This window comes from Dromaius novaehollandiae, chromosome 14 (genome assembly GCF_036370855.1).
Source record: "Dromaius novaehollandiae isolate bDroNov1 chromosome 14, bDroNov1.hap1, whole genome shotgun sequence".
Taxonomy (NCBI): domain Eukaryota; kingdom Metazoa; phylum Chordata; class Aves; order Casuariiformes; family Dromaiidae; genus Dromaius; species Dromaius novaehollandiae.
The window spans coordinates 13,188,698-13,213,141 of record NC_088111.1 but is presented as its reverse complement, the minus strand read 5'-3'; the positions used below and the strand labels follow the sequence as shown (position 1 = coordinate 13,213,141).

The window sequence follows — 24,444 nt, the reverse complement described above, 5'->3', positions numbered from 1 at the left end:
TCTATGGTTTGTTACCTTAAGGAAGAAGGGAAGTCCCAGATGACTGAGAAGTGATATTGAATGCTTCACCTCTGCCATGAATTCAAATGAACCATACAGTTCAAAGTCTGTATCAACATCCATATTCACAGTTATATCTTTGTCATCATATTGTACTTCACAGATAGTCTTGGCTTTGTTTTCTAAACAGCAATGACAAAATGGTGCCATTTTGACAGGGTCTTTTATAAGGCATTTCAGTACTGCTTGCATAAAACTAAAACCTCAATCAAAAATCAAAAATGAAATCCAAAATCTCATTCAAGATGACAGAGTTGCAGTCTGTGGTTTGAAGAGTTGATGCAAAATTCAGGACTTTTTGGATATCCTTGAATATACCAAGCCCTGAGTTAAAAGAGCATTTATACTCATGTATAACTGTTAAGTGACAAGTCAGCTCTTGACAGTAATGTTTTGTGATAGACACTCAGCATGCTGCAGCCATTTCCTCTGAAGAAGGTTTCTGAGCCTCTTTCAATCTCCAATGACTCCCTCAGTTCCAGCAACAGCAACTAGCACCGCTCAAACAACATGACTTATGGCCTTCCTTCACCCACTTTGCTACCGACTTTCCATATTTGAAAAAGGAGAACATACAGATTGGTAAGAAATAAAAATAAGACAAAGGACCTGAAACCCAAAAAAGTTTTAGGGAGAAGGCAAAGTTATGGGTGTGTATGTGGTCATACACTGACCACTCCAGTGGCTGTCCTGAAAGACAATCAGTATACATTAACTGACACTTAAAACTTGATTATTTAGAACAGGTGATAGGAGAGAGTGCGAGCAACATGAGTGGTGGTTCAGTGCCTGCTGACCTCAGCAATGTCTGAGCTTTGGTGCTCTCTGGTTTCTTCCATTACATGGCAGCTTTTCCAGTGTGGATATACTCCCATGTGGGCAGTGAAAGCACTTGACACCATGGAAATCAGCAGTTGAGGGACATGCAGATAGGATCTATGTCAGGGCAAGTTCTGAGGACAGACTGGCTAATTCGGGATGGGTCAGTCCGTCCATCCACAGATCCAACAACAAAGGCCATTAATAGTGATAGGGTGGCACAGAGGCAATGAGAGCCTCTATATCGGCTGATGAGAAACTCTTATTAAGTCTTTGCTTTTGATGCAGGTACCATCCTAAGATACCCATATCAGCTTTTCACACTATTTAGGCATTCTTAGGCTAACATGGCATGGCTTGAAATCAGTAATACTTGCAGGAATCCTAAGCAGGGTCACCTCACACTAGACTACTTAGAGCCTGCTCCGATACCAGGCACGCGGTGTCAGGAGAGCAGTATCATATGCTCCAGATAAAGCCCTGGCCTCTCCACTGACAGGTCAGATCCGTGCTCTGCTGCCCACAGCCTTTGAGAAAGCATCAGCTTCTAGCATTTCACCATTCCTGTTGCTGGGGCTTCCTTATTAAGCTTCACCAGGAGATCATACTACTGATAAATTACCACTCTTTTATAGTCTGTCAGGAGCTTTTCGAGGTACCACACTGGTAAACAGTACTGTGGATTTTGAGCTGTCTGTGTTTTTTTATGATACAAATCAAAGCACGCCATGAACCACATTAAGCACTTGGTCAGTATTTGCCAAACAACGGACAAATGTATGAGAAAATGTAGTTAGTTTTAAAGAATGTGCACATACACACAGAAAAGCAGGATCTCATCTTTCACATCATTAACTCCTGCAAAATTATTTACAATTATTTTCAATAACCACTTAAAATTACACTGGGATTCACACTTTTTTGCTCTGTAACAAGTTTCATTGTGTGATGCTGAACTATACAGTTTCTTTGTTCACACAGCTAAGTATCCTGGGGATCACCTGTTTTACTAGGTGTTGTACCACATAAAATCTTTTCTGGAATAAAGAAAAGATGCAACCTAATTAATAACATATGAAGTTTAAGAATGACAGTTTTGTTTGCAATGAAAAATTATCCCTTTTTAGGTTCTACCAGCAAATCTCAGTGAATCAGTCTGTAGCTGTTACAGGAACAGCTGAAACATCCTCACAGAGCTATTACATAACAGGAACTCCAAAAGGAACAGCAGGTACCTACCTAATTTCTGTAAACTCAGAATCAGAGTGATTGCCTTAGGGTAGCCAGATGCCTGTAATGTCTTGCTGTTATGTACACTTTGGCAAAAAATATCCATTTGGTGATCAACATAGTAAGAGTTTATTATGTATGTGACTGACGTTTCTCCAGCTGCAATGCGCATACGTCTTTCTTGAGTAGTGTTTCTTCCATGAAAAAACACATCTATCTAAAACAGAACATGCAGATTTATGTCTTTGAAATATCATTGAAATATCATTTAAATACCATTTAATTTTAAAACAGAAGACAAATGGAGGTGAAAGTTTTTTCTAGTCTATGCTTATTTCAAAAATCCATCCACTAACAAAAAATTCTTAGCCTTTCATTATTCATCTATGACTTTCTAATATCAAATCCATTCAAGTGAATGAATTTCAAATCACTTTAGTCATACTGATTTATGTCAAATTCTCATTAGGTTCTCTTTTTGTCCCCAGAAGATGATGGAAAACAGGACTATAGTTACATAAAAGATCTTTGATCCATGCATACTGCTAATATTTACTGGATAGAAGATACTTCAATGCTATCCTGAAGACAGCACTTAAAGAAGTATTTCTTTAAGTGTGAAATTCCCATTTAAGAACACAGGAGCAACATTCCAGTTCCTGATACAATGTACTGAAACTATATTCCTATAGGAGTCACAATACCCCTGAAACACGCTGTACTAACACTGACCAGAATGGAATGACCTTGTTCAGAAACCAGCCAATTAATAAATTCTTAATATTTTAGTAAGTAATGTTTTAGCTATCAATAGTTTGTAAATACCAGAAGAAAGCCTCATCTTTCATTCTGTATCTTACACAATGTTACATAGTCCTATATAACCTTACAGAGTCCTCATTCAAGCCATGGGCTGTTACACTATAAAAAAGGGCAGTAATTTTCTTTTTTTTTTTAATAAAAAGCTACCTGTAAAGATGTTGGCACTCTGGCTTGTAGCAACCATGGCCAAGTATGCTGAAAATTCCCAGTTATGTCAGTAGTTGTTTCAGACTCCTGGATTTGTCCTTCAAGAACCATCAGGTAACCACCATAGCACACGTCAATACTAAAACGCTTGATTGCTTTCAGGTCCAAGATAGCCTGTGTGATACAATGATAATTTGTGAAAAGGCATCTTTGTAAAAATAAAGCTCTTGTTATTCAGGGTTCTTTCTTTGGTTCAGGCAGTTTCTGCTCAAAGATGTGTAAATGAAGGTCCAGTAAAAACCTGTCCCATATCATTTTGTAACATAACACAGTTACAGACACTGAAGAAAGCTCCCTTTCCAGAATTTAACAAGTATTCTCCAGTATGTCCTCACCTTAACCCTATTCAGGCTGTTAAATGATTAATAAAGAGCTAGTGTTGTGCTACGGGCTTGTGTATCTCAAATATACAAATATGCTAGACAATCATTCCAAATGTACACCCTGAAATCTTAACAGTATTCACCTCCATCTAGCTGATACACGGCACACTGAAGACCTATCAGACAGACTAGGTATATTAGCTAAAACGCATTGCCCTCCTTGTGCAACACACACTGCAAGCTCAGGTGTGGCCTGGGCTCTTCACAGACCAGGAGCCAACCTCCAGCCTCCTTTTCCTATAAACCTTCTGGTTCAAGAAGCTATTCTCTGAATCTCTCAAGAATAAAACTAGCTTCTGGGCTCCCCTCCACCATGAATTTTAGACAAGAAAAGAAAAGCGGGGGTTATGGGGGAAGCAGAGAGAAAAGGAGTGGGGAGAGAAAAAGGAGAAAAAGAAAATTTACGTGTCATTACACCAGGAGTAGACATTCTGACTTATGCATATTGGGAAAATAGCTGAATTCACAAAAATCTTATTCCAGCAAGAGCCTAAGCAGCAATCTGCTTGACTATCTCTACACCTCACTTAGAGACCGTCTTCCCCAACTTCCTCCCACTTCTGATGGGTTATGGAGTTCAGGAATACGGTCTGCATGGCAGGAAAGCAACTGGTTTGTCTCTGTCCAGTACAGAGTGACATTTCATTTTACCACTGACACACTTCTGTGCCTCATGTTATCCCAGCTCATGCAAAGATACTACGTGTATGCGTAGGTACAGTCTGCAAATGTCCCAGACCTTTCATTTGCACAGAAAATTACAGTTAGAGCCTTGCACATCCTGAATGGGACTCCAATGCACTTTCATAATGAATATCCCACCATACGTCATCAAATTACACAGAAGGACAGAGGACACTGCTGCTCTTTGTGGCAACTGAATTAAAGGTAAGGAAGGCCCAACTTAGAGTATAGATAAGGATCAGCATGGGACTGGAGATTAGGAACAAGAAAAGAAGCTGAGAAGGTGTGTTAACTCAGACACCTTAATCAGAAGAAAGGCACGTTACTGAACGTTAGCTCGTATTTTAAAATGTGGAGAACAATCTCTGCTACTTGTACCTACTAGATTAGGTAGAAGATCATTTGTAGATACGGTTTGCTTTATTTTGGCTGCATTTAATAGCATCTAGCTTTTTTTCCTTTATAAATCTTGACTTTTAAGTGAAGCAGAATTGTAAAGCAACTTTGAAGTCTGTGCTGTGATTTGATGCAAGATGGCATAACACAAGCGAAAACATAAGAAAGATGCCCAAGTTAACAACTGAATGAGCAAAATCCTACTTTGTTTGACAAGAAGACAACAATTTCTCCTACAAAGAAAGCGCTGTGCAAAGTCACATCTATACTTTCTGTTCTTTGTCATTCAATTTCTACAGTTTCTGCTTCCATAACGGCTTGATTCCAGACTGGATGCCCATCTCCTCTGTCATCATTTGATAACTTACCTGCAACTCAATCCTGTCTTCTATTTGCAAAGTCTTCAGTGCTTCTATGTTATGAGTAAGTTTGTAGTTAAGAGACACACCATCCAATTTCTGGACAAAGCTCAGTTCTTCCGTAATCTGTTTAGTCCAAATAAAATATGACAAAACTTAACTCTGACACATCTCTGATATTGACACTGTTCTGATTAACTGTAATTACTGTTTCTATCACATTAAATTATTAAAACTTCAAAAATGTGACCTATACAAAAGTTAGTTCCTCACTACACATCTGTACCGTAATAGGGAGTACGCACCAAGTGAAGATACTTGAAAAGACAGGTTTGATACAATTTACAAATGGGAATCACAGATCACTTTGGTATCAAATTTGTTGCTAGAAGGGATTATGCAGCAGGAGGAACCGAAAGATACATGAAAGTTAGTAGTTCAGTACTCTAAGGCCAGCTCAACGTTCAGTGAAGTCAAAGAAAGTCAATTCTTAACCAGACTGGGTACCATTTTGGGGCCATGACTTGGCGAAATTTCTTCTGCTGAGCTTCAGGCCCTTAATAAATTAGACCTTTTGTTTTAAGACTCTTGATTGATTTCCACACTGAAGACATTTCTTCAATGATCTCATGCTATTCTGCACTGAGCATGTGTACACAGTACACAATTCGGTTTGTCTTATGCTTCCTTTAACTAAGGCAGCACCCACACAGAGTATTCCTATAAGGGCCTCACACATAGCTATTCCAAATGGAAAAACAGGGGTTACCAAATCTATCAGCTCACTCTAACCTCTCTTTCACATCTTACTAATACAGAGGAGACACTTACTTGCTTGCTGTTCACAGAGAACTGAATAAATCTTTTATAGAGGTCCCCATTTTTTTCTGATGTCATATCAACTAATGTCCTTGTAGGAATGCCAATGTCAGTAGCTCCTTGAATGTTATGGGTTAGCAGCGCATCCAGTTCATGTCTTTCCTGTTAAAATTTCACAATACATACAGCAAAGCATTTGTAGATCCCAAAGCTTGCAGCCATACAAAGTTTGAACAGAAACTCAGTGAATCCATCTGTCCTACATTAAAACTAATTAAATTAACTAAAACTTTAACTAGCTAAATTAAAACTAATTAAATCCAAATGCACTGAATTTAGTGGAGTTACATTAAGAGAAAAAGTAGAGAAAAATCAAGCACAGGACAGATAGGATACAAAATATATCTTTCAGCTAAAAGAAAAAAGGTGCAACTGTCTCTTTCTGGTGGCAACGAACTCAAATTACAATGAACCAGAAATTACCAGTTATGGCAAGCAAATGAATGCTCAAGAGGAAGAAGCTACTTCTGTGTGTAGTCTCTCCTCCTGCACTGATGACAAGAGAAGCCAAATTTGTAACTGTCAGCAGGAAAGCAAGAGACTCACAGCCCTTCTCGTGCTGTTGTCTTACTGAAGAAACAAACAGCAGTGCCTCAATTAATCACTGCCTGCTAGTCTGCCCTGTAAATCACAGACATCACTCTGTAAATCACAATCTTTTTTCTTCGTGTGCATTGTTGTACACTTTTATGGTGAATGAATTGCATTATATTGAGAGGATCTGTAGTATATCTGGAGTGAGATCAGCATTTGTGCTTTTGCATGTCATATTATATTTGCTACATAATATAATGAACATCAAATAGTACAAAATAAATATATGCACACAAAGAATATAACAAGGAAATGATTCAGGAAGTGCCACAGTCTGTATCCTATTATCCTATACATCTGTTTTACTGCACATTACAAGCACCAAATTCTCAAAGATTGTTTTATTCCGGCATTTATTACTAAAGCTTGTCTATTTGTTCCCAGTAAAATAGTTTACAGTTACAGTATGTCACCCGGTACTTTGTACACTCATTCTAACAATCTGTAAGATACTTACATCAGTGGCTTTTAGTATAAGGAGTCCTTGCAATTTATTTTCATCAACAATGATCAGCGTCTGTGAATCTAGGTTCATTTTATCCATCAAAACATAGCCTGAACCATCAATTTTTAGTGGTGCTCCAAAATCCTGTAGAAATGGAAAGAAAAAAAAACCCAAAACACTTCTACGTTTATCCACAAATATGCTATACACCTGAAATTTTTTATTCCTAGTAAGTAGCTATAATAGCACCTGGCTATAAAACTAGTATATCAGGCAGCATGTCCATACAGTATTTCAGAAATCTTGAGATTATTTTCTAAAAGTTTATACACTTCTTTCCCTTTTGCATTTTAAAGATGTCTGCCATATTTTAGATATATCAGCCAGCATAAATAGGACACAGGATAACTTGGCAGCTTTTCTTGCCTAACTGAATAGTCAATTAATTTTCTGTGCTTGCATTGCTCCAGTGATACAAAGCATCCATAAATCTTGAGAAAACAGATAGTAAGGGTAGGTTTGTTACGGCGGTTTTGTTCTGTAAGAGACTTCTCTGTATATTCAGTTACACCCTGACGTGCATATTGAACTAACAGATCATTCTGTGGTAACACCTCTCTAAACTTTCCCTATACACACTTCTGGCCTTTCCATCGTCTGCCTATATGGCACTGACTGGTGGGATGTGAGAAGCCTCGGCTCATGATACAAGCATTTCAGACAGCAATATAAATTTTCAGTAAGATTCAGTGCTCAATCAAGCTAAATTTACAACTGCTACTTCAGGAAATTCTGCTGCAGAAACTCTCCCTTTCGCCCATCTACTGTTAGGCCTGGCAAAATAAACTACTAGGCAAGAACTGAGGTAAGAAGTGCCATCTTTCTCTCCTTCATCTTGGGGTAAAAGCAGCACAGCATGTCACCCTAACTAACTGAGAAAGGTCTCAGCACACTGCCTTTCTTTGCTTGGAGAGCTTTGAAACCTGTCTTGCTCCCCAGCTCACACAGCTCCTCCCAGGCTTCAGAGAGGAGGACTCCCAGGGCCGCCGCAGCCAACCAGGCGGACTGTCCCAGAGCCGCAGCTTCATTTCCTCTGCTCTAAATAGAAATGAGATTGTGCTGCAAAGGATGGATCATTTCTGTGATGTGGACTGATCTTTCTCCACAGAGCTCCAGAGACTTTTTCTCTTTTGTTCTTTTGAACAGTGCTCTCATTTCACCACCCTTCATACCAGTCGCAATTCAGACTCCAAGTCTGTAGCAAGGTCCCACCAGACCCAGAAGTTAAACTGCACTAATGGAACAGGAAGTTTTACCTGGTGATGCATGGTCAGGCACTATAAATGGCAGGATTCAGCTCTGGGGCAACTGCGTGGACAGTATTTGTAAGAATTACCACTGAGAAAAGGCTCACCAGTCCAAACCAGCTTGTTTGAAATGTCATGTTTGTTTTTTCAGCCAAATCCCCCAGATATTCCTGAACTCAGGTTCTACAGGAAATTGTAATTGCTGTTTAATGCTGGCTTTTTCACTCTAAGCAATGTTCTTCTTATATTACATATCAGCTTGTTAGCAATTTCAACTTTCTGTAAAGCTGAATGGAAATTTCCTGACATGAAGATTATCCATTTAATTATATTTTCATTCTGTTTCACAGTTTACTTGATGCATTTTTAAACTATTTCATGGTCTGTCAAAATGGCTGAGAAATTGCAATTGCAGTTCCCAAAGAGAACTCCGAATACGCATTATCTCTGAAGATTAAAGCCCAGCAGATTTCTCAACTGTCCCTTTTAAAGGATACATCAGAATACTTAACAGTAATCCCACTTGAACAGTATGGGCTAGTACAAGCAAGCCCACTGACTTTAGGTATTGATTCACACAAAATTTGGCTTATACAAAAGTACAGTGAACAACTGGCACCAAATGTAAGATATAACATAAAAAGAAGAGAATGCTTTTCTAAGATCTGACTCTTCTAGCATTGAAATCATCAGACTATTTTCGTTTGACTTTAGTAGGTGCAATGGTAAGATCTTGGTTTAGAATTAGATGTAGCAAGTCAAGAGTAAAGCAAAACATTCTTTCAAATACCTGAATTGTTTGGCATTTGTTTTCTATAAACATTTTCCACTGAAGCTTCTTTTCAGAGTAGAAATCCCCATTCATTTGAAGCTCACAAGCACCTGAATTCAATCCTATGTCAATATGATATTTTAACTCCTTTTGTGCCGTGACGGACAGCTTGTTTTCCCTTGGAATTTCTTTCAGTTGAGGGAACTCATGTCTGAACTGAACTTCCAGGGTCATCTTTGGCTTGCACTCTGCTCTTACTTCGAGACGGGCAACCTTGCCATCTGTTTCAAGGACGCAGAGAAGTCCTGTTTGGCAGCTGTCTTTCTGAATATATCCTGTGAGCCGTGACTGAGCCGGAATACCGAGATCCTATCAAGATTTAGATTATACATACACATTAGGAAGAGAGGTCTTCCTTCTCCTCTTAGCACATGAGAAACGAGATTTTATGCTACATCAAGAAACACAAAGCCGGCAGTCTCAGCACTGCCGCTTTTCTCCCTCCCAACAGTAAGGTGGCAATTTTGCCTGAATAATGCTTGAGAGAAGATTTTAGGACTGGCCCACAGAATTTACAACTTCTTTACCTATAAGAATATTTACATTTACAAAAATACAAAACGTGTATTTCTTCAGAATGGCAAAGATTATTCAACATTGTCTGCTTCATTCAGACCACAGCAATCTTAATTTTCAGAACACACTAAGTCCCCCAAAATAATAGGCTCAACAGATGTTTTTGTAGCTGATGGTCTGAGGAAATGTTTTTTTGTAAAATATTAAAAATTGAAGCCTGTCTTGTGCAACATTCTAAACGAAATGTTACCTCCCATTTTTTTCAAAATATTTGTGAAAACACTGAAAATTCTATTATTTTTTGCATTTTGAATGGCTTTCATTCTCTCTTCATGATGGATGACCATACAATGATATACATTTTCCCTATCATTTTTATATTGTTACCTTGTAGTTGAAGAAATTAAAATTGAGGAGTTAAAAGGAAAAAATTAATGGATATAAACATCTGGAAATGACCCTAACTACATTCTTTCTAATGTAGTAAGTGAGACTAGATGGGGAAACAAAGCAAATTTCACAACTTCTACTTTGATAAAATGAAAGAAAATATTTTTTGACAAATGTTTCAAACTAAAACCTGATGATCAGCCCTAGAACAGCAAGGGCAGTCTCAGTTTGCCAAGCTGACAAGCAGCAAGGACTTTAAAACTAATCTCAGTCTACATAACATCTGTGAACCACAAGATCCATACTGTCTGCTGTAAGATACATGTCTGTAGAGTGTTATTGTTATTTTAGCTAAATTCCCGTAAGGCCTTCATTTGATGCCAAATCTTTCTTTAAAAGCCTCAAATAGCTACCTGCAGAAGCTGACACACTGTTTCTGTTTCCACTGTCCACTCAGTTTTATTCTGAATAGAGAGAACTCCTCTGGCCTTAAGGTTGCATCTGCCAGCCTGCAGCAACAAAATGCCTTCAGTGGTGGTGTCTGTGGCTGCAGAGAACAGGACAGAGTTTTCAAAAGGGAGCCCAAGCTCCCCGAGCCAGGGAACTGAATGCCTTAGCATCCCTTGGAGTGTGTATTCATGCTCGCAGGAAGTGTCTATCTGCATATCAGCTGTTTTGCCATCACACTGGAGGTTCATCAATAAGCCAATGTTGCAGATGTTCTGTTCGAATGAGCCCTCAAAGGCTACTGCACGAGGCAGTCCCACCATCTGCAAGAGAAAAGATTATACTCTTTGAAGTACATAAGGTAAAGCAACTGCTCTCCCGATTTGTTTTGAACTAATGATAAAGCATTTCTTCTTTCTGAACCCATATACTTTCAGAAAGGACTGTATGAGACAACTTGTTTCACAGAGTAATCAGAAATGACCCTGAGAATAAACAGTATGGAAAAAAATCCTACAAAACCTTTTAATAAAAACCATAGAAGGAAAAGTTCATAATCCCAAAGGAAATCTCCAAAGTTTCAAACAGAAAGGATTTCATTAGATTTTAGGACCAAAGTTTATTTTATTAAAAAAGCTGGAATTAAGCAACTATTTTACAGCTACAGCAGTAACACGTGTCACTCTGTTACTCCAAATTTGCATTTTTAAGTACCCTACCTTTGCAAATGTTTTGACTTGTTGTTGCTCTGGCAGAACCCCTCTGATAACCAAAATTGTCCTTCCCATAAATAAAAGTGTCAGGACAGAGTCCTCTGTGACTCATAGTGATATGAAATACAAAGACTATGATACCATACAGAAAATCATCTAGACTGTTACCTCTAGACTGACACACTTGTTTCTAACAGTAAGTATCCATTCTGTATCTGTTTCATTGCTTGCCAGGCTCACTTCTCCATCAGCTTTTAAACTGCAATGCCCCAGGACAATCTCAAGCACGCCTTTATACTTGTCACTTCTCATGGCTGACACCTTCACTTGGTTCTCTTTGGCAACACCCAGAGACTGAAGTTGAGGCAAGGAATGCTTGAAGTCCAGCTCCAAATGAGGCTGGATGTTGAAGGTGGCAGAGAGTTGCACAGAGGCAAACATCTCATTAAAAGAAACGCGTCCAAAGAAGCTGACAGTAGAGTTGCTGGTAAGCATCGACCCATTCAGTGAAACTTTTGCTGGAGTCTATAAAATTACAGAAAAACTGTTGTCAAGCTTGTTCCCCTGTCAGGCCACATACCAGTTTTAGAAGAACCATTTCCCTACTGCAATACACATGATTATTAAAAAAAAAAAAAAAAGAAAGAAATTACTACTATGCAAGAGGAAACACATTTGGTATCTGTCCTACATATACATACATGCCTACAGAAATAGAGAGCAGGGCCCAGAGTCTTCTTTTAGAGTTCTATAATGAAAATAACAGCAACCACCCAACTGTTAAAACAATTACTAATAACAAAAAAAGCAACTGCTAATGTTTTTATTATTATCATTTTTGTTTTCACTATACACAAATAGAGCTCTAACATGTGAGAATGTGTTAAATTTCCCACAGACTTCAGCAGGAGTGACCAGTGTTATGTAGACTGGACCCACGTTACATGAGGGAACTAGAATATATTTGTCTTTTTTGCCACTGGAATGTATATGAGAATTACAGTCACTGGCATTACTGCTTGTCTAAAGACAAATAGTAATCTCCTGTAATGTCGCTCACAGGAGATATGTTTTTAATACATTCTTAAGAAAAAGTCAGATTATAAGGCATATCTTTCTGGAACAGTTCAAGTGTCACAGGGACTTTCACAAACAAATGATTAGTTAGAAAGAGCAGAAAACGGATTAAGAAAAAGTAAACCATGCAATTTATCCTGACAACATTGGGAAAAAAAAAATCCACCACCACCATCAAACTTACAGCAAGACAATATGACTTAGTGGCCAGTTCCAGTCAAACATTTTTTTTTGCCCAAGTAGTCTTCATTTTCAATCTGACTGACTTTCCAACCATAGCATAGTTAATGTACATCTTCAGTGAAATCATATTAGAAACTAATTGTCCATCAGTTTGTGTACTTATGGAACAGACAAGATTCTCAGCTTATGCCTCCTATGCTCCCATGTCCAGTTCATTTCAGGCTGGCTGCACAACAGCAAAACAAGATAATTTATACTGAGTTCAATTCTAACTGGCAGAAGATGCAGTTTGGAGGCCTCAGCTAGTAACATTAATGAAACTCTCTGCCTTTGGTCTCATGCAACCTATTATCTCATGATATCATTAGTTTTATGCTAGGTGCAAACTCTTTCACTGAGCTCTGAACCAATTCAACTTGCTTGCTTGTTGCAGGACACCGGAATATCGCCTTTAAAATTGCATCTGTTGGGCCTGTAAACACCTCTGCTACATGTTTTGCACTTGGTGCATAGCTGTGTACCAAGGATATAAATCCGTATCGCCCAAATACAAGTTTGGCTGAAAGTTTAGACTCAGAATAAAAATTCTATTGCATGATGGTGAAACTGAATGCTACCCTCCTTGTGGATTTGTCTAGTTTTTGATAGACAAGCAATCTGATCCAGTTGAATATGGAGATAGCAAAGTTTAAGAATGAAGCCTGTACCTCAGAATGATGATTTGCAATGTCTCCATTGCAAAGGCCAAAAAGTTGTTTGTAGATAGATTCTCCACTGCAAGTAACCTGTTGGCACATCAACATAGCACATTCAGAACATGGAGAAAGGCAGAGAGGACTAAAATACAGAGTAACGATCTAAAAGACTGCTTTATAGCGAAAGAGCAGGAAAATGTTAAAATGCAACTTTAAGCTTAAAGGTTAGAGATCAGTCTCAAAAAGATAAAAAGTTTAGTGGATCTGAGGCTAAATCATGTCTCTACTCTTACATTATTATCCCAAATATTATCAGGATAGACAAAGAGAAGAATTCCTTCAAACAGTAGGAAACTGTCACTTGCTAGACAGATTTTTGATGCTCTGGCTTTTGATTTTGGCAGGAGATAGTGGTATTTCCTGTTTAACAAGGAAAAGACCACTGTCACAAGTAGATGCTCAGTGTTTTAAATGCCATCAGCTGTGCCCTGTGTTGCAGACTGCGAAGTCCTTGGGGATGGCTGTTGGCTATACAAAAGCAACTGCCATTATTATTCATTCTCCAGCTTACATTACTGCACCCACAAACAGCTAAGTGCTCCCCCTGCAAACCCCACTTTGGCAAGATGGAAAGGGACTGGATGTTATCATGCCTGGACAAGCACCCTTTTGGATAATGCACGCTCCAGTTTCATGCCATACACGTTTTGTTACCTGCTTATCAATAAAGAGCAGGTTTTCAAGGAGTTTCTAGGCTTTCTGTGCTGGTCTTGTTTGGGAAAAAATCTCTCCCTTCTGATCTCCTAGCTTGCTCTCAAGATGCTAATTTGAACAACTGAGAAAGAACAGCAGAAAGTGACATCAAACACATTATGTAACGGGATTTCTGCTAACCTGTATGGCCTGTGGGACAATGTTTATCAGTACTCCCACATCATGATGAAGTGAAAGGGAAATTTCCACAGCACCAACAGTGGTTTTCTCCTCTATTGTGACTTTGAACTGTTCCTTCTCCACCATGGTTGTTATCCCTGCAGCAATCCCTTTGCTGAAATTCTGAGTACAAAAGAAACCAAATAAGGGAAAGACACAAAGGACAACATCCCGGTTACAGCTAGTAAAGGCAGAATCTGTTTCTCAATGCTGGAACCTGACACCCTGAGTCACAGGAGCAGCACTAGTAAAAGGGAAGTGCAAATTCTTCAATGTGGCTTCATTTCAAAGACAGGACCAGCAAACATGATCCATGATGTTCCTGTGCTTTGAGATTTCCAAAGGGAAAGGCATGTTAAACATTCCTTGGCTATTCAGCAGACATCCAAGGGATGATATCGTAACTAGCAAAATCAGGTACAAGATGCAACACAGTGCCTAGATTCACGGACACTTGTGCTACATATGTTAGGCCTGCCTGTCCACTTCCCATTTATAGAGGGAAAAAAAGATTGGACAAGACTACCATCCCTAAGTGGTAAGGCACATCACTTACATCCGAACTGAATGTAGCATCTTATTTAGTCTAGATTTAGTTCCAAGACTTCAGACAACTGGTTCATGGTATGACTAGAAGCCATGAGGACACCTTTCTTTCACACAGCAATTTAGTACATCTCAAAAATGCAGCCACCTTTGGAGTGAAGTGCATCCTGTGGTTAACAGCACACAGGAATAACCTAAAGTGATTAAAAATGGTTCTGCCAGAAATCAAATAATCACAGGCAGAACTTTTCTTACCTGGTAATAGCCATCAGCTTCCAAAATAAAGGGGATCCCAAGTTTCTTTATCTTTGAGATGTTGTGCTGTAAACTCACAGATAGCTGGGATTTAGGAGGCTCTACAGACAGTCTCTGACCTTCAAACACAGCAGTAATCCTTTCACTGCCACTCTGTAGCGCTATAGTAACAGTGTGATTTGCTGTGACATGGTCGCACATGGCAGTGAGAATGCCATCCAAGGGCGATCCTAATGACAGGGAAGGAAGCAAAATCAACACAATGATACTGCTGGGTTGTCATAGTCCGTAAAACACATAAAAGCTAAATTACAGAATAAAGAGAGAGCTTCTATCACTCTTCCTAACAGGAGACAGCACTTTCTGCTGTGTACTTACAGGAAGAGAGAACATTACCTACCATATGAAAATCATTAAAATCATTAAAAATGACTGTTAAATTAAAATGTGATATGCACCTTGGAAGTCAAAGATTACTCCTTTTTCAATAATGGATATATGGCAACGTGTATTGTGTGCAACTCCAGTAACTGGCTGTTAGAAAGTTTCAAAATAGACTTCTTAGATCCAAAGGGACAAAAGCAATTTGCCCATCTAAAATTATTGATAACTTCAGTTCACGAAAGCCCTTGGTTTTGCTTATGAAACAACACTTGGAATATTTTACTCTTCAGAGTGATTTCTTCAACGACATTCCAGAAATGTTTCAATTATGGTCCAAACGAAAAAAAAATATAAAAATATGCTTAGAGGAACTGATCAGCATGCACTAATTGATCAATATGCAGAGATAAAGATGTACAAGAGAAAAATAATTTATTTTGAAGCCATTCCAACAGTTTTAAAATAGTCCTGTATCCATTCTATTGTATTTTCTTAATGATATTAAAATGAACGTTGCTGAAGTTGAGTCCAGATCACATTTTGTTCTGGTGTGAGCAAATGCAACTTCCACAGGTCTGCACCCATTTAAACAAATTCACCCCTATATTGTTACACCATATGTTGATCAAGTCAGAGTTTTCTTCATACCTGCATTTTTTAAAGAGCTGATATTATGTGCAAACATCCCACTGACCCTGATGTGTTCATGACTCATGACACTGGAAAAATCTACACAAAGGGCTTTCTCATCCACCAGGAAGCTAGCTAAGACCCTTTTGATCTCTTTACTCAGCTCCAGGTGTCCTTTCAGTTTTGCCTCCATTGGCATTGCCTCACTGCCATTCTGAAACATAGCAAAAGTGATATTGTGTACGCTGGAATTCCCAAACACATTTCTGTTCCTGAGATGGAGTCCATACAGTGCTTTGTTGATCATCACATTGATATTACCTGTAATGGGCAGACAAAATTATTGCAGAGAGTCCGTTGGGACAGAAATGAGCAGGATTTGCTCAGCAACATACAAATTAATCATTAATTTAATACCAGGAGGAAGTAAATGCATTTCCACTGATTATAATTGATAATTTAGCCTAATCCAAACAGAAAACTGGTTGTTAAGAGAACACTTTCTCTACTAGTAGAAGTGCTTGTGTTAAGAACAAATTACATAATTTGTTTTAATAGCATAATAGTATTTATGGCAGCTGTTTCGTTTTATTCACAAAATTGTCTGGGCCTTAAGGCCAGGACTAAGTACAGTGCGCTGTCCGCTGAAGGCAAATTTACAGAGGGATTATGACCTTCCACAAAGGCTCCTTGTATTATTCCAGGGTAAACAATCCCTCTGGAGCTCTTCATTGACATGCTCTACACCATGGAGTAATTTGCAAGGGCGAGGTCCCCGAGTCTGCTGCTCCCCTACATTTCAGAAGGCTTGTACAGGAAAAAAACCACCCACTATTTCCCTCGATCAATGAAACTAACAAATAAAAGATGCACTTGCAATGAAAATGGTAGTTTACTCAAATGTGTCTTCACCTCAGTGATCAATGGTTCATTTTGCATACTAAATGCATCTTTTTGCATTAAATGCACTTCTGTAAGGAATACACTATGAATAAAAAGTCTCCTTGGATAGCTGCAGAATTAGCAGCAAAACATAAAGTAAAAAAGTACCATCATGTATGTTGCTTTTGCGCTTCAGTAATCCATTCACAGAAAGAAGCTGAGGTATAGCCTTTAATCCAGTAAATGTGTGTCGGACTTTTCCATTTAAGGACAAGACAAGACCAACTTTCTGCTCCCTGGCTCCCATGAAATCCACATGAAGCCTATTTTCATTAAGCTTTATCTCAGAAGATACCAGAAGTCTAAAAAGACAGACAGAAAAACTGCCAGCAAAAGTCATCTTAGCAGTGCTTAATTCATGTTAGGCTATCTCTGTCAACCTGCAGCAAAAGCATCCCATTTATTTGGTAATGTTCAGTGCAAAAGAGAAGTAGATTTTACAAGAGATCTGTATAGTATGTTGAAGAGACTTTTGCCTAAATGGGCAAAAGTTACTGATCAGAAGCCTAGCACACATACCTGGGAGAACCCAGAGAAGAAAAAAGGTCAGACTGTGCCTCACTGCTTCTGCTCATATTGCACTCAGAGTAGTTTCTAGGGTGATTGTTTCTGCAGCTACCTGAAAGCTTCTGTTTGGATGGTTCTTCTGCACATGTTCCTGTTACCATGCGTTGTCAGCCAGGAACTGGATGTCGGAAGAGATGGACGCATTCCAATGATTTCTATATATGAAACGGCTAAGGGAAGGGATTTCTGGAGATTGTCCAGTCCAACCCCTCTGCTCAAAACAGGGTCAGCTAGAGTGAGTTACTCAAGACCGTGTCTGGTCAGGCTTTGAGCACCTCCAAGGATGGAGGTTCCACAACCTCTCTGGGCAATCTGTTCCAGTGTTTGATCATTCCTACAGTAAAAAAGTTTTCTTTTATTTTTTATGTTTAAACAGAATTTCTTGTATTTCAATTAGCGACCATGTGTCTCCTTTGCTGGAAACATTTGTATTAGAGAAGTATAAGGAAAAAAGTCTATAAAGTGTTAAGTTCCATTTAAATGACAAGGGCTTAAACTTTAAAATGCTATAAAACAGTGAAAATTTAGTACATCAAAAAAATTAAAAGGGTATATTTTGAAAGGAAAATAAGAGATTTCTAAACTAAGCATAGTAGGCCTCTCACATCTATTAACCAAAATTCTGATTTCTTTACCTTGATGGATACATTTTGCCCATTAACTGGAACTGCATTGACTCCGGTTCTGTCAAGATTGCCTGATGGAGGAAAGCGCCCACTCTGACAACTCTGGCATTCCTCCTCTTTTCATTGTTCATATCAACCTCCAGCATCAGCATGTCCCTTCCACTGGAATGAAGGTAAAGAGATCCATTGAGGTTGCTCTCACCATAACTCTTCAGGGCTGCTTGGACCTACACACAGAGAAAATAAGAACAGGACATTAAGAATCTCAAACCATAATGCAAAATAGTGAAACATCAGTTTGAGGAATAAGATTGCAGACAACGATGAGATTTGGGAGGGTCTCATGAATCCATTAAGAAACTTAAATTAGGAGGACTACAAATAAAATTGAATCTTTTTTTGCCTCAGATAGGATCTCTCTTCCCAGCTGCTGGTGAATCATTCATTTATTATGCTCCTAAAAAGAACTTACTGAACAAACATTCTCAAAATTTCAGTTTCCCCAAGCAAACACTATCAGATTTTCACAACTGCACCCTGACTTCCAATGAAACAAGCCAGCTTGATAAACTCCTGAGAAACAATGTTTAAACATCTTCAGTGTCATTCACTTCATAGAAACCTATTTGCCAGATGCTTTTGTTTCTTTCCTTGGCTAGGAGAATGTATTTGTGTTTAAGTGGAAAAAATAATAATAAAAAAAAAGATTTCCTAATCCATTTTATCCTCTTCAGCACCCATTCCTGGGACACAGGATATGTCACAAACGAGAGGGGCAGTCTGAAGTTAAAATCTTGACAATACATCACTGCCCGTGATAAATGAAATCACAGCCATTAGAGACTGAAAAGACCTGCTAGATCACATAATCCAGTCCTTGTCAACATGAGATAAAGCTAATCCTAGAGAAAGAACCTTTTGGACTGGTAATAAAGGCTACAGATGATACTTCATTTTGCCGAGAAGTCTGTCACTGTGATAGAGCTTTCAGCAACTACACTGGTGAATTATTTTCCATGCGAAAATCCTTCTCCTGCATTATAGGGAGCTGGGATGCACGCTATGCAATAGGATGTTCCCATATTTACTGCTTCAAGAGCACACATTTCTCCAGAACAAGACAAAAGGGAAATGTGAGAACAGAAAGACACTGTGTCATTTTAAATCACCACATGAAGGAGGCACTTTGTTTTGATTATCCAGAGCAGATTAAAATGAATGAATACACTTAACTCTCCTTTGAATTTTTAGAATCTTACCGTTATTCTTCAGTGTAAAAGGAAAAGAGAAATGCAATCAAAATGCAAACCCCTTTTTTCCCCAAACCCAAAATGTTTCCCCAAAATCCAAATGAACCACGTAGCTCATTACACCAGCAGAATCAAGGAATGCAAATTTCTGAAAAGCAGAGCAGCACAGAAGTAATCCAGCTAGCATGTTATTTATTCATCACTCTTCTTTCCCTAGACCCAATTTATGGCTTTCCTAGCCTCTGTTTATAAACAGCTTGACTGAAAAGAACCTTCTCGAAGACCTGAAATAAGGTTTCAACTCATATGCAGCTCAACTGTAACTGCATTCTAGTCAAGAGCCAAGACTTTAAAACCTTACTCTAATGCACTGCTACTATGGTTGGTCCAACCCAGTGGCTTCAGATAACTCTGCCAAAGCCAGCCTTTTTGTACCACAATTGAGAGTAGCACAGTGCTGTTTCTCTATCAACTAGCCATCACTCCATAGTGAAAGGATATTTTTAGAGGTTAAGTGATCTGTTCATGCTAGAGCACTCAAAATCTCAAAAGGCTCAACTCAAATGGTTAAGATTATGGCTGCTAAACTGAAGAACCATCTTGAAACAAATTCAGCGTATTTTATTAACTGACTTAGAGATCCTGGTCCGACCGTTATTGTACATTCAAGAGATGACTCCAGTTAATTACTCAGAATAATTGGATATTAAGTTACTTAAGATATGTCTATGCTTTGCTCAACTAATAAAGGTATAATTATACTGAACGTATAGGTAGAGGGAGAGTATATCCCAGCTAATTTTAAGTTAATAGCTTTTACTTGAAGGACTGGGGGAAATTTTGACTGATAAGAATACATAAACATGCAAGAAAATCCAAAATGCGTTTTTTATCCTTTCAGCTGAATTCTAAAATGTTGGCACAAGAAAAATTATACTGCTAAAATGATGAACTATGTTGAATTTCAAGTATAATTGTACCAGAGTTTCAGAGTGATTTTTTTCCAAAGTTTTCTGAATTACAGCCAAAACACAAGCCACCTATTCCAATTGCATACAGCCATCTACCCAGAATAAACTCTATTCATAAAAAGTTAACTGCCAGTCCAATGATTGTGGCCTCTCCACTACCCTCACTGGATTCCCTATAAGCTGAACAACCTTACAGTATATACATACATTTTTTCCCCCGCTACACCTTGAAAGTGGTTCCACAGTAATTTACAGTAAAAAGTTGAACTGCTTTCAGGGTGAAATGCATGCCTAATGCATACAGCAAGCAAGAGACATAACACGGATTTTCAGGAATAGAGTTTTTATACTGGCTCTACAAACAAGACAGAATTTCACCCCTAACGGACAGGAGTCTTCAACACTGAGTGAATGAGCTCCAAAAGCCACAAGTCCATGCAATAAGACTACAATAATCAGGGGACTGACCTGTGAGGAATCGTTGTTGTTGATGATAGCTTTTACATTCACACGGTAGTCAAAGTCTTCCAGTTTGGTTTGCCTAGAAAACAGCTCCCCACTTAAGGCCACTGCTTGTGGAAACTTGAGCTATTTGACAAAGCAAAATGTAGATGACAAAGCAAAATGTAGAAATAATCACTGCATTCACATCAATTGCTTCGTGTTATTTGCTGTCTGAACTTTTAGCATAAAGTGAGGAATGTTTAAAAGCAAACGTGTATAAAAGTTTACCCAAGGCATTGCTGAAAAAGTATGAAAACAAATGATCAGTGTTTTTCTTATGAGACAGTACTGGTACTGATTGTTGTTTGGTCTGCAGTGATATGTGGGAGCCTTTGTCACCATCAGGATTTTATTGAATAGGAAGTTTGCAAGCATAGAACAATTACAGTTCTAAATGCAAAGCAGAAAAACAGCCACCAAGACATGAAGATTAAAACAACATAAACGAAGACAGACATGGAGAAACTGTCCTCTGGAAAGGAAGAAGGTAGTTCTTTTTCTGTACATCCTAAAATAAAGACAAGTTTCAGGATCAGTACCTGGAATGAATGAGTCACATCCATGTATAAAAGGTGTCTGAAATCTGTCTCACTGGATTTGTCCTGGTATCTTCCTAGAAAGCTGAGAACATCTTCCTTATTGACTTTCAAGGTAGTCTCAACTTCCTGCTTCACCTATGTGTTAAGAATGTGAGTAAGTGAACTGCATTAAGTATTAACGGTATGTATTATGACAGATGAGAGAAGCCACTGCAGTTCAGAATTATTACACTGTGGCTCAGAATGAAAAATAGGCAAAGCAGAGGAAAGAAAATAACCGCATTTGGTAAGAGAGATGAATAGATAGGTAAGGATTAGAACCCTGAATCCCTTCCACTGCTTGTTACTTATAAAAATATTAATGTTTAACATTAATTCAAAGAGAACTTTGCTCACAGCATTTACCTGGTGAGAACTAAAGGCCTATAAACAAGCTAGGTCTGAAAAGACAATAAACTGCAAATCCTATACAGACAGGTAATGAATCTCTCCTTCTGAATGAAGTTTAACAGGAAATTTACTCACAGTTTGGTGACTTCGAGTTAAAATGCATATTTCAACATTTTGGGGGAACCACCTGTAGTTATAAGGATGAGCTAAACCAGCACAAATCTAAAAGAGTTTAAAAAAGAGAGGAAATGCAAGGAACATAAGATATGTACGGTAAATTACTCATTTTCTGTTTTTTTGGTATGCCAGGTTAAAGGAAATTCATGTATCAGGTATTACTCACATAGGGGTTTTCAGGTTGGTAGCCAAGTGTAAAAGTTTGAACTGATTCCTCCAGCCCATTTATCAAAACTTTTGTCTCCAAAAAGTACTGCTTTTGCATTTTGTCAACAGTAAACATCCCCTGGAGAAGGAAACTCTGTGGAATGAGCAGTTTAAATGGATGCCTGGAACAAAATAAGGAATGAACAAAATGTAAAAGATCTTTGCAGGCAACCATGAAGAGAAAACATGCATAGTTCAGCTGAAACTCCAAAACTTTCAGTTGCAGATGCAATTAGCATGTCAGGTACTAAAGCAAAGCAGGTAGGACCAGGACCTGCAAGAAATTAATAAAGTGTAATTACAGCTTCATACAAACTGCATGCATTTACCAGAATTTCTGATGAAAAATTTCCATCCTGGATTCAGAAAAGGCTGGGCAGAGCATGGGAGTGGGTGACCCTCTAAAATTCTGATGTGCAGACCCTAAAACATACACTTTACATACCTTCATGGCCAAAACTTCATTTCAAATAGGGACAGTGTGTCCAAATACTTAGGGCAGCTTTGAAAATCTCAGCTGGCAAGTACATTCTCTGTTCTCTGCACAAACAATACCTGCATGTGATAATTCTATGCAACATATGTTCCGCTAGTAAGTAGTAAACTGCTCAGAGAAATATGTAAGTGCAACATTTTATGGACTTTATTAAATACTCTGCATTTACTTAGATGTCTAGAAAAAATGCAGTAACATTTATACATCAGACATTGGACTGCATTTATACAAGTTAGGATATCTGACACAGCTCTTCATTTTTCATTCACATACTTCTCCCATTACTGAAAAGGCATCTCTCTTTTCTTTTTTTAATCCATCTCCAAGACACAGAGCAGCTCCTAAAGGAGCCTTTGCACTCCTGTTGACCTTACTACATCTTAAGAATGCTGAGATCTCCCCAGCAATGATCTGGATTTCTAAGGTCTGAGCATGCATTTTTAAGGAGGCCTTCAAGCTGTGTTTTGATAATGGGTCATGAAGGGAGATATTCTGGCAGCCAGTATCTAGAAGCAGTGCACTCATTCTCACCAGGAAATGAAAACATGTTCCAAAATCTAAACAAGAGCATTTGTTATGTGTTTTAAGAGGGAAACATTTGGCCTTAGAAGAGCTATTATCGTTGCTAAGAAGCAGAAGAAATGCATCTGGATGGCACAGGGGATCATATCTGGATTTTGTAACTTCTCACCACTTAGTAGTTTGGCCATGCCATAAATCCTGCTGTTTTCATGAAAGGAGGCTATACTTTAAACAGGATTCCTAACAAACACATGGCCACAGCATGCACTACCTATTGCTCTTGACAACTTTCTTCCGTATCATTTTAATAACAAGGGCAAAGTCTGAATGGATGCAGATAACCAACCCATGGAGTCAATGTGCTCAAGCAAGCTTAGACAAGAGAGTAGGAAGCACAAGTTTTGTGCATGTGGTACTTCAACCTTGTAAACAAGAGCATCAAGATGCATTTAGGTCAAAACATTCCTCAGAGATAGAAAAAAGGCTACTGAACCTGAAATGGAGAGTTCCACGTTTCTGATAGAACATCTTCTCCTTCTTCATCTCTTCTATCTGACCTTCAAATTGCAGCACTACAGGCAGACTTTCATAGTCTGTCCATATAGCCTTCACAGAAATGTTTGTCTTTTTAGGCTGCCGTCCAAATCATGCGACCAGGAGAAGAAAGGACACTTGCGTCAAATTTATTGGATTCATATTCAGGAATGCCAATATAAAACACACATAGTTCAGCAGGCTACAGCGAGGCTGTCACTTCACAACAACTCCTTTCTCCTCAAGCTGAAAACCCTGATCTCAATTTACATAGGATTAAAAGTGACATTGGTAGTAAACCACTGACTTCAGCAGAAGACAATCAGACAAATCCCCTACAACATATAATTTGAGTGCAAACTGTTGCAGTATAAACAAGCTGTAGCTCTGGTACCAGTACATTTGAACACAACATCTGCGTTTTTTATTTAATTTTATTTAATTTTATTTAATACATACTACAAGGAACTGACCAAAGTAATTGACCAAAGCATCTCTTTGGATGGCAAACTGTTGATCATCTGGTCATGTGCTGCAGATACCAAGCAAGGTAGAAATTATTCTAAACACTACAGTAGATAAGGAGAAATACAGGGGCTTAAATAACATATAAAACCAGACTGTTACTATGCAAACTTGCAGGCAAAATATGTCAATTCTCCAAGATACTTAGCAAAATCTTCCACGTCTGTCATACATCTGCATCAAAATGTAAGTACTCATGTATTACCTCTTTGCCCTCTCCTCCCTGCATTTCTATCTGTAGCTGGCCTCCCAAGCAGGTGAGAAGGACTCACAACAACACTGCACAACTTTTTTTTTTTTTTTTTTTTTAAATGAACTTAATTTTACTTTGCAGGCTGTCAAAACAGACAGAAATACAAGGAGCACTAGCAGTGTTTAAGCCTGGACGCTAGCAACGGTATCTCTCAG

General features: G+C 38.5%; 1 protein-coding gene across 4 annotated transcripts in view; it reads right to left on the bottom strand.

Moving 5' to 3' along the window:
* The window catches only part of LOC112981027 (uncharacterized), a 110,899-nt gene that overhangs the window by 27,752 nt on the left and 58,703 nt on the right, over positions 1-24,444 (bottom strand). For 3 of the 4 annotated variants that reach the window (XR_010391629.1, XM_026096317.2, XM_064520390.1), the window contains exons 31-50: positions 23,471-23,610; positions 21,919-22,081; positions 21,711-21,797; positions 21,186-21,320; positions 20,611-20,730; positions 17,931-18,148; positions 16,837-17,030; positions 15,805-16,107; positions 14,773-15,002; positions 13,933-14,094; positions 13,051-13,128; positions 11,252-11,608; positions 10,337-10,693; positions 8,976-9,326; positions 6,891-7,022; positions 5,792-5,941; positions 4,970-5,086; positions 3,079-3,252; positions 2,119-2,326; positions 16-182 (exon numbers count right to left, since the gene is read on the bottom strand). Coding sequence is in view for 3 of the 4 variants with exons in the window: in XM_026096317.2 (XP_025952102.2) it covers positions 16-182; positions 2,119-2,326; positions 3,079-3,252; positions 4,970-5,086; positions 5,792-5,941; positions 6,891-7,022; positions 8,976-9,326; positions 10,337-10,693; positions 11,252-11,608; positions 13,051-13,128; positions 13,933-14,094; positions 14,773-15,002; positions 15,805-16,107; positions 16,837-17,030; positions 17,931-18,148; positions 20,611-20,730; positions 21,186-21,320; positions 21,711-21,797; positions 21,919-22,081; positions 23,471-23,610 (3,843 nt within the window). In the remaining variant the exon portion in view is untranslated. The remainder of the gene's footprint in view (positions 1-15; positions 183-2,118; positions 2,327-3,078; positions 3,253-4,969; positions 5,087-5,791; positions 5,942-6,890; positions 7,023-8,975; positions 9,327-10,336; positions 10,694-11,251; positions 11,609-13,050; positions 13,129-13,932; positions 14,095-14,772; positions 15,003-15,804; positions 16,108-16,836; positions 17,031-17,930; positions 18,149-20,610; positions 20,731-21,185; positions 21,321-21,710; positions 21,798-21,918; positions 22,082-23,470; positions 23,611-24,444) is intronic. The other variant, XM_064520388.1, reaches the window with a different exon arrangement.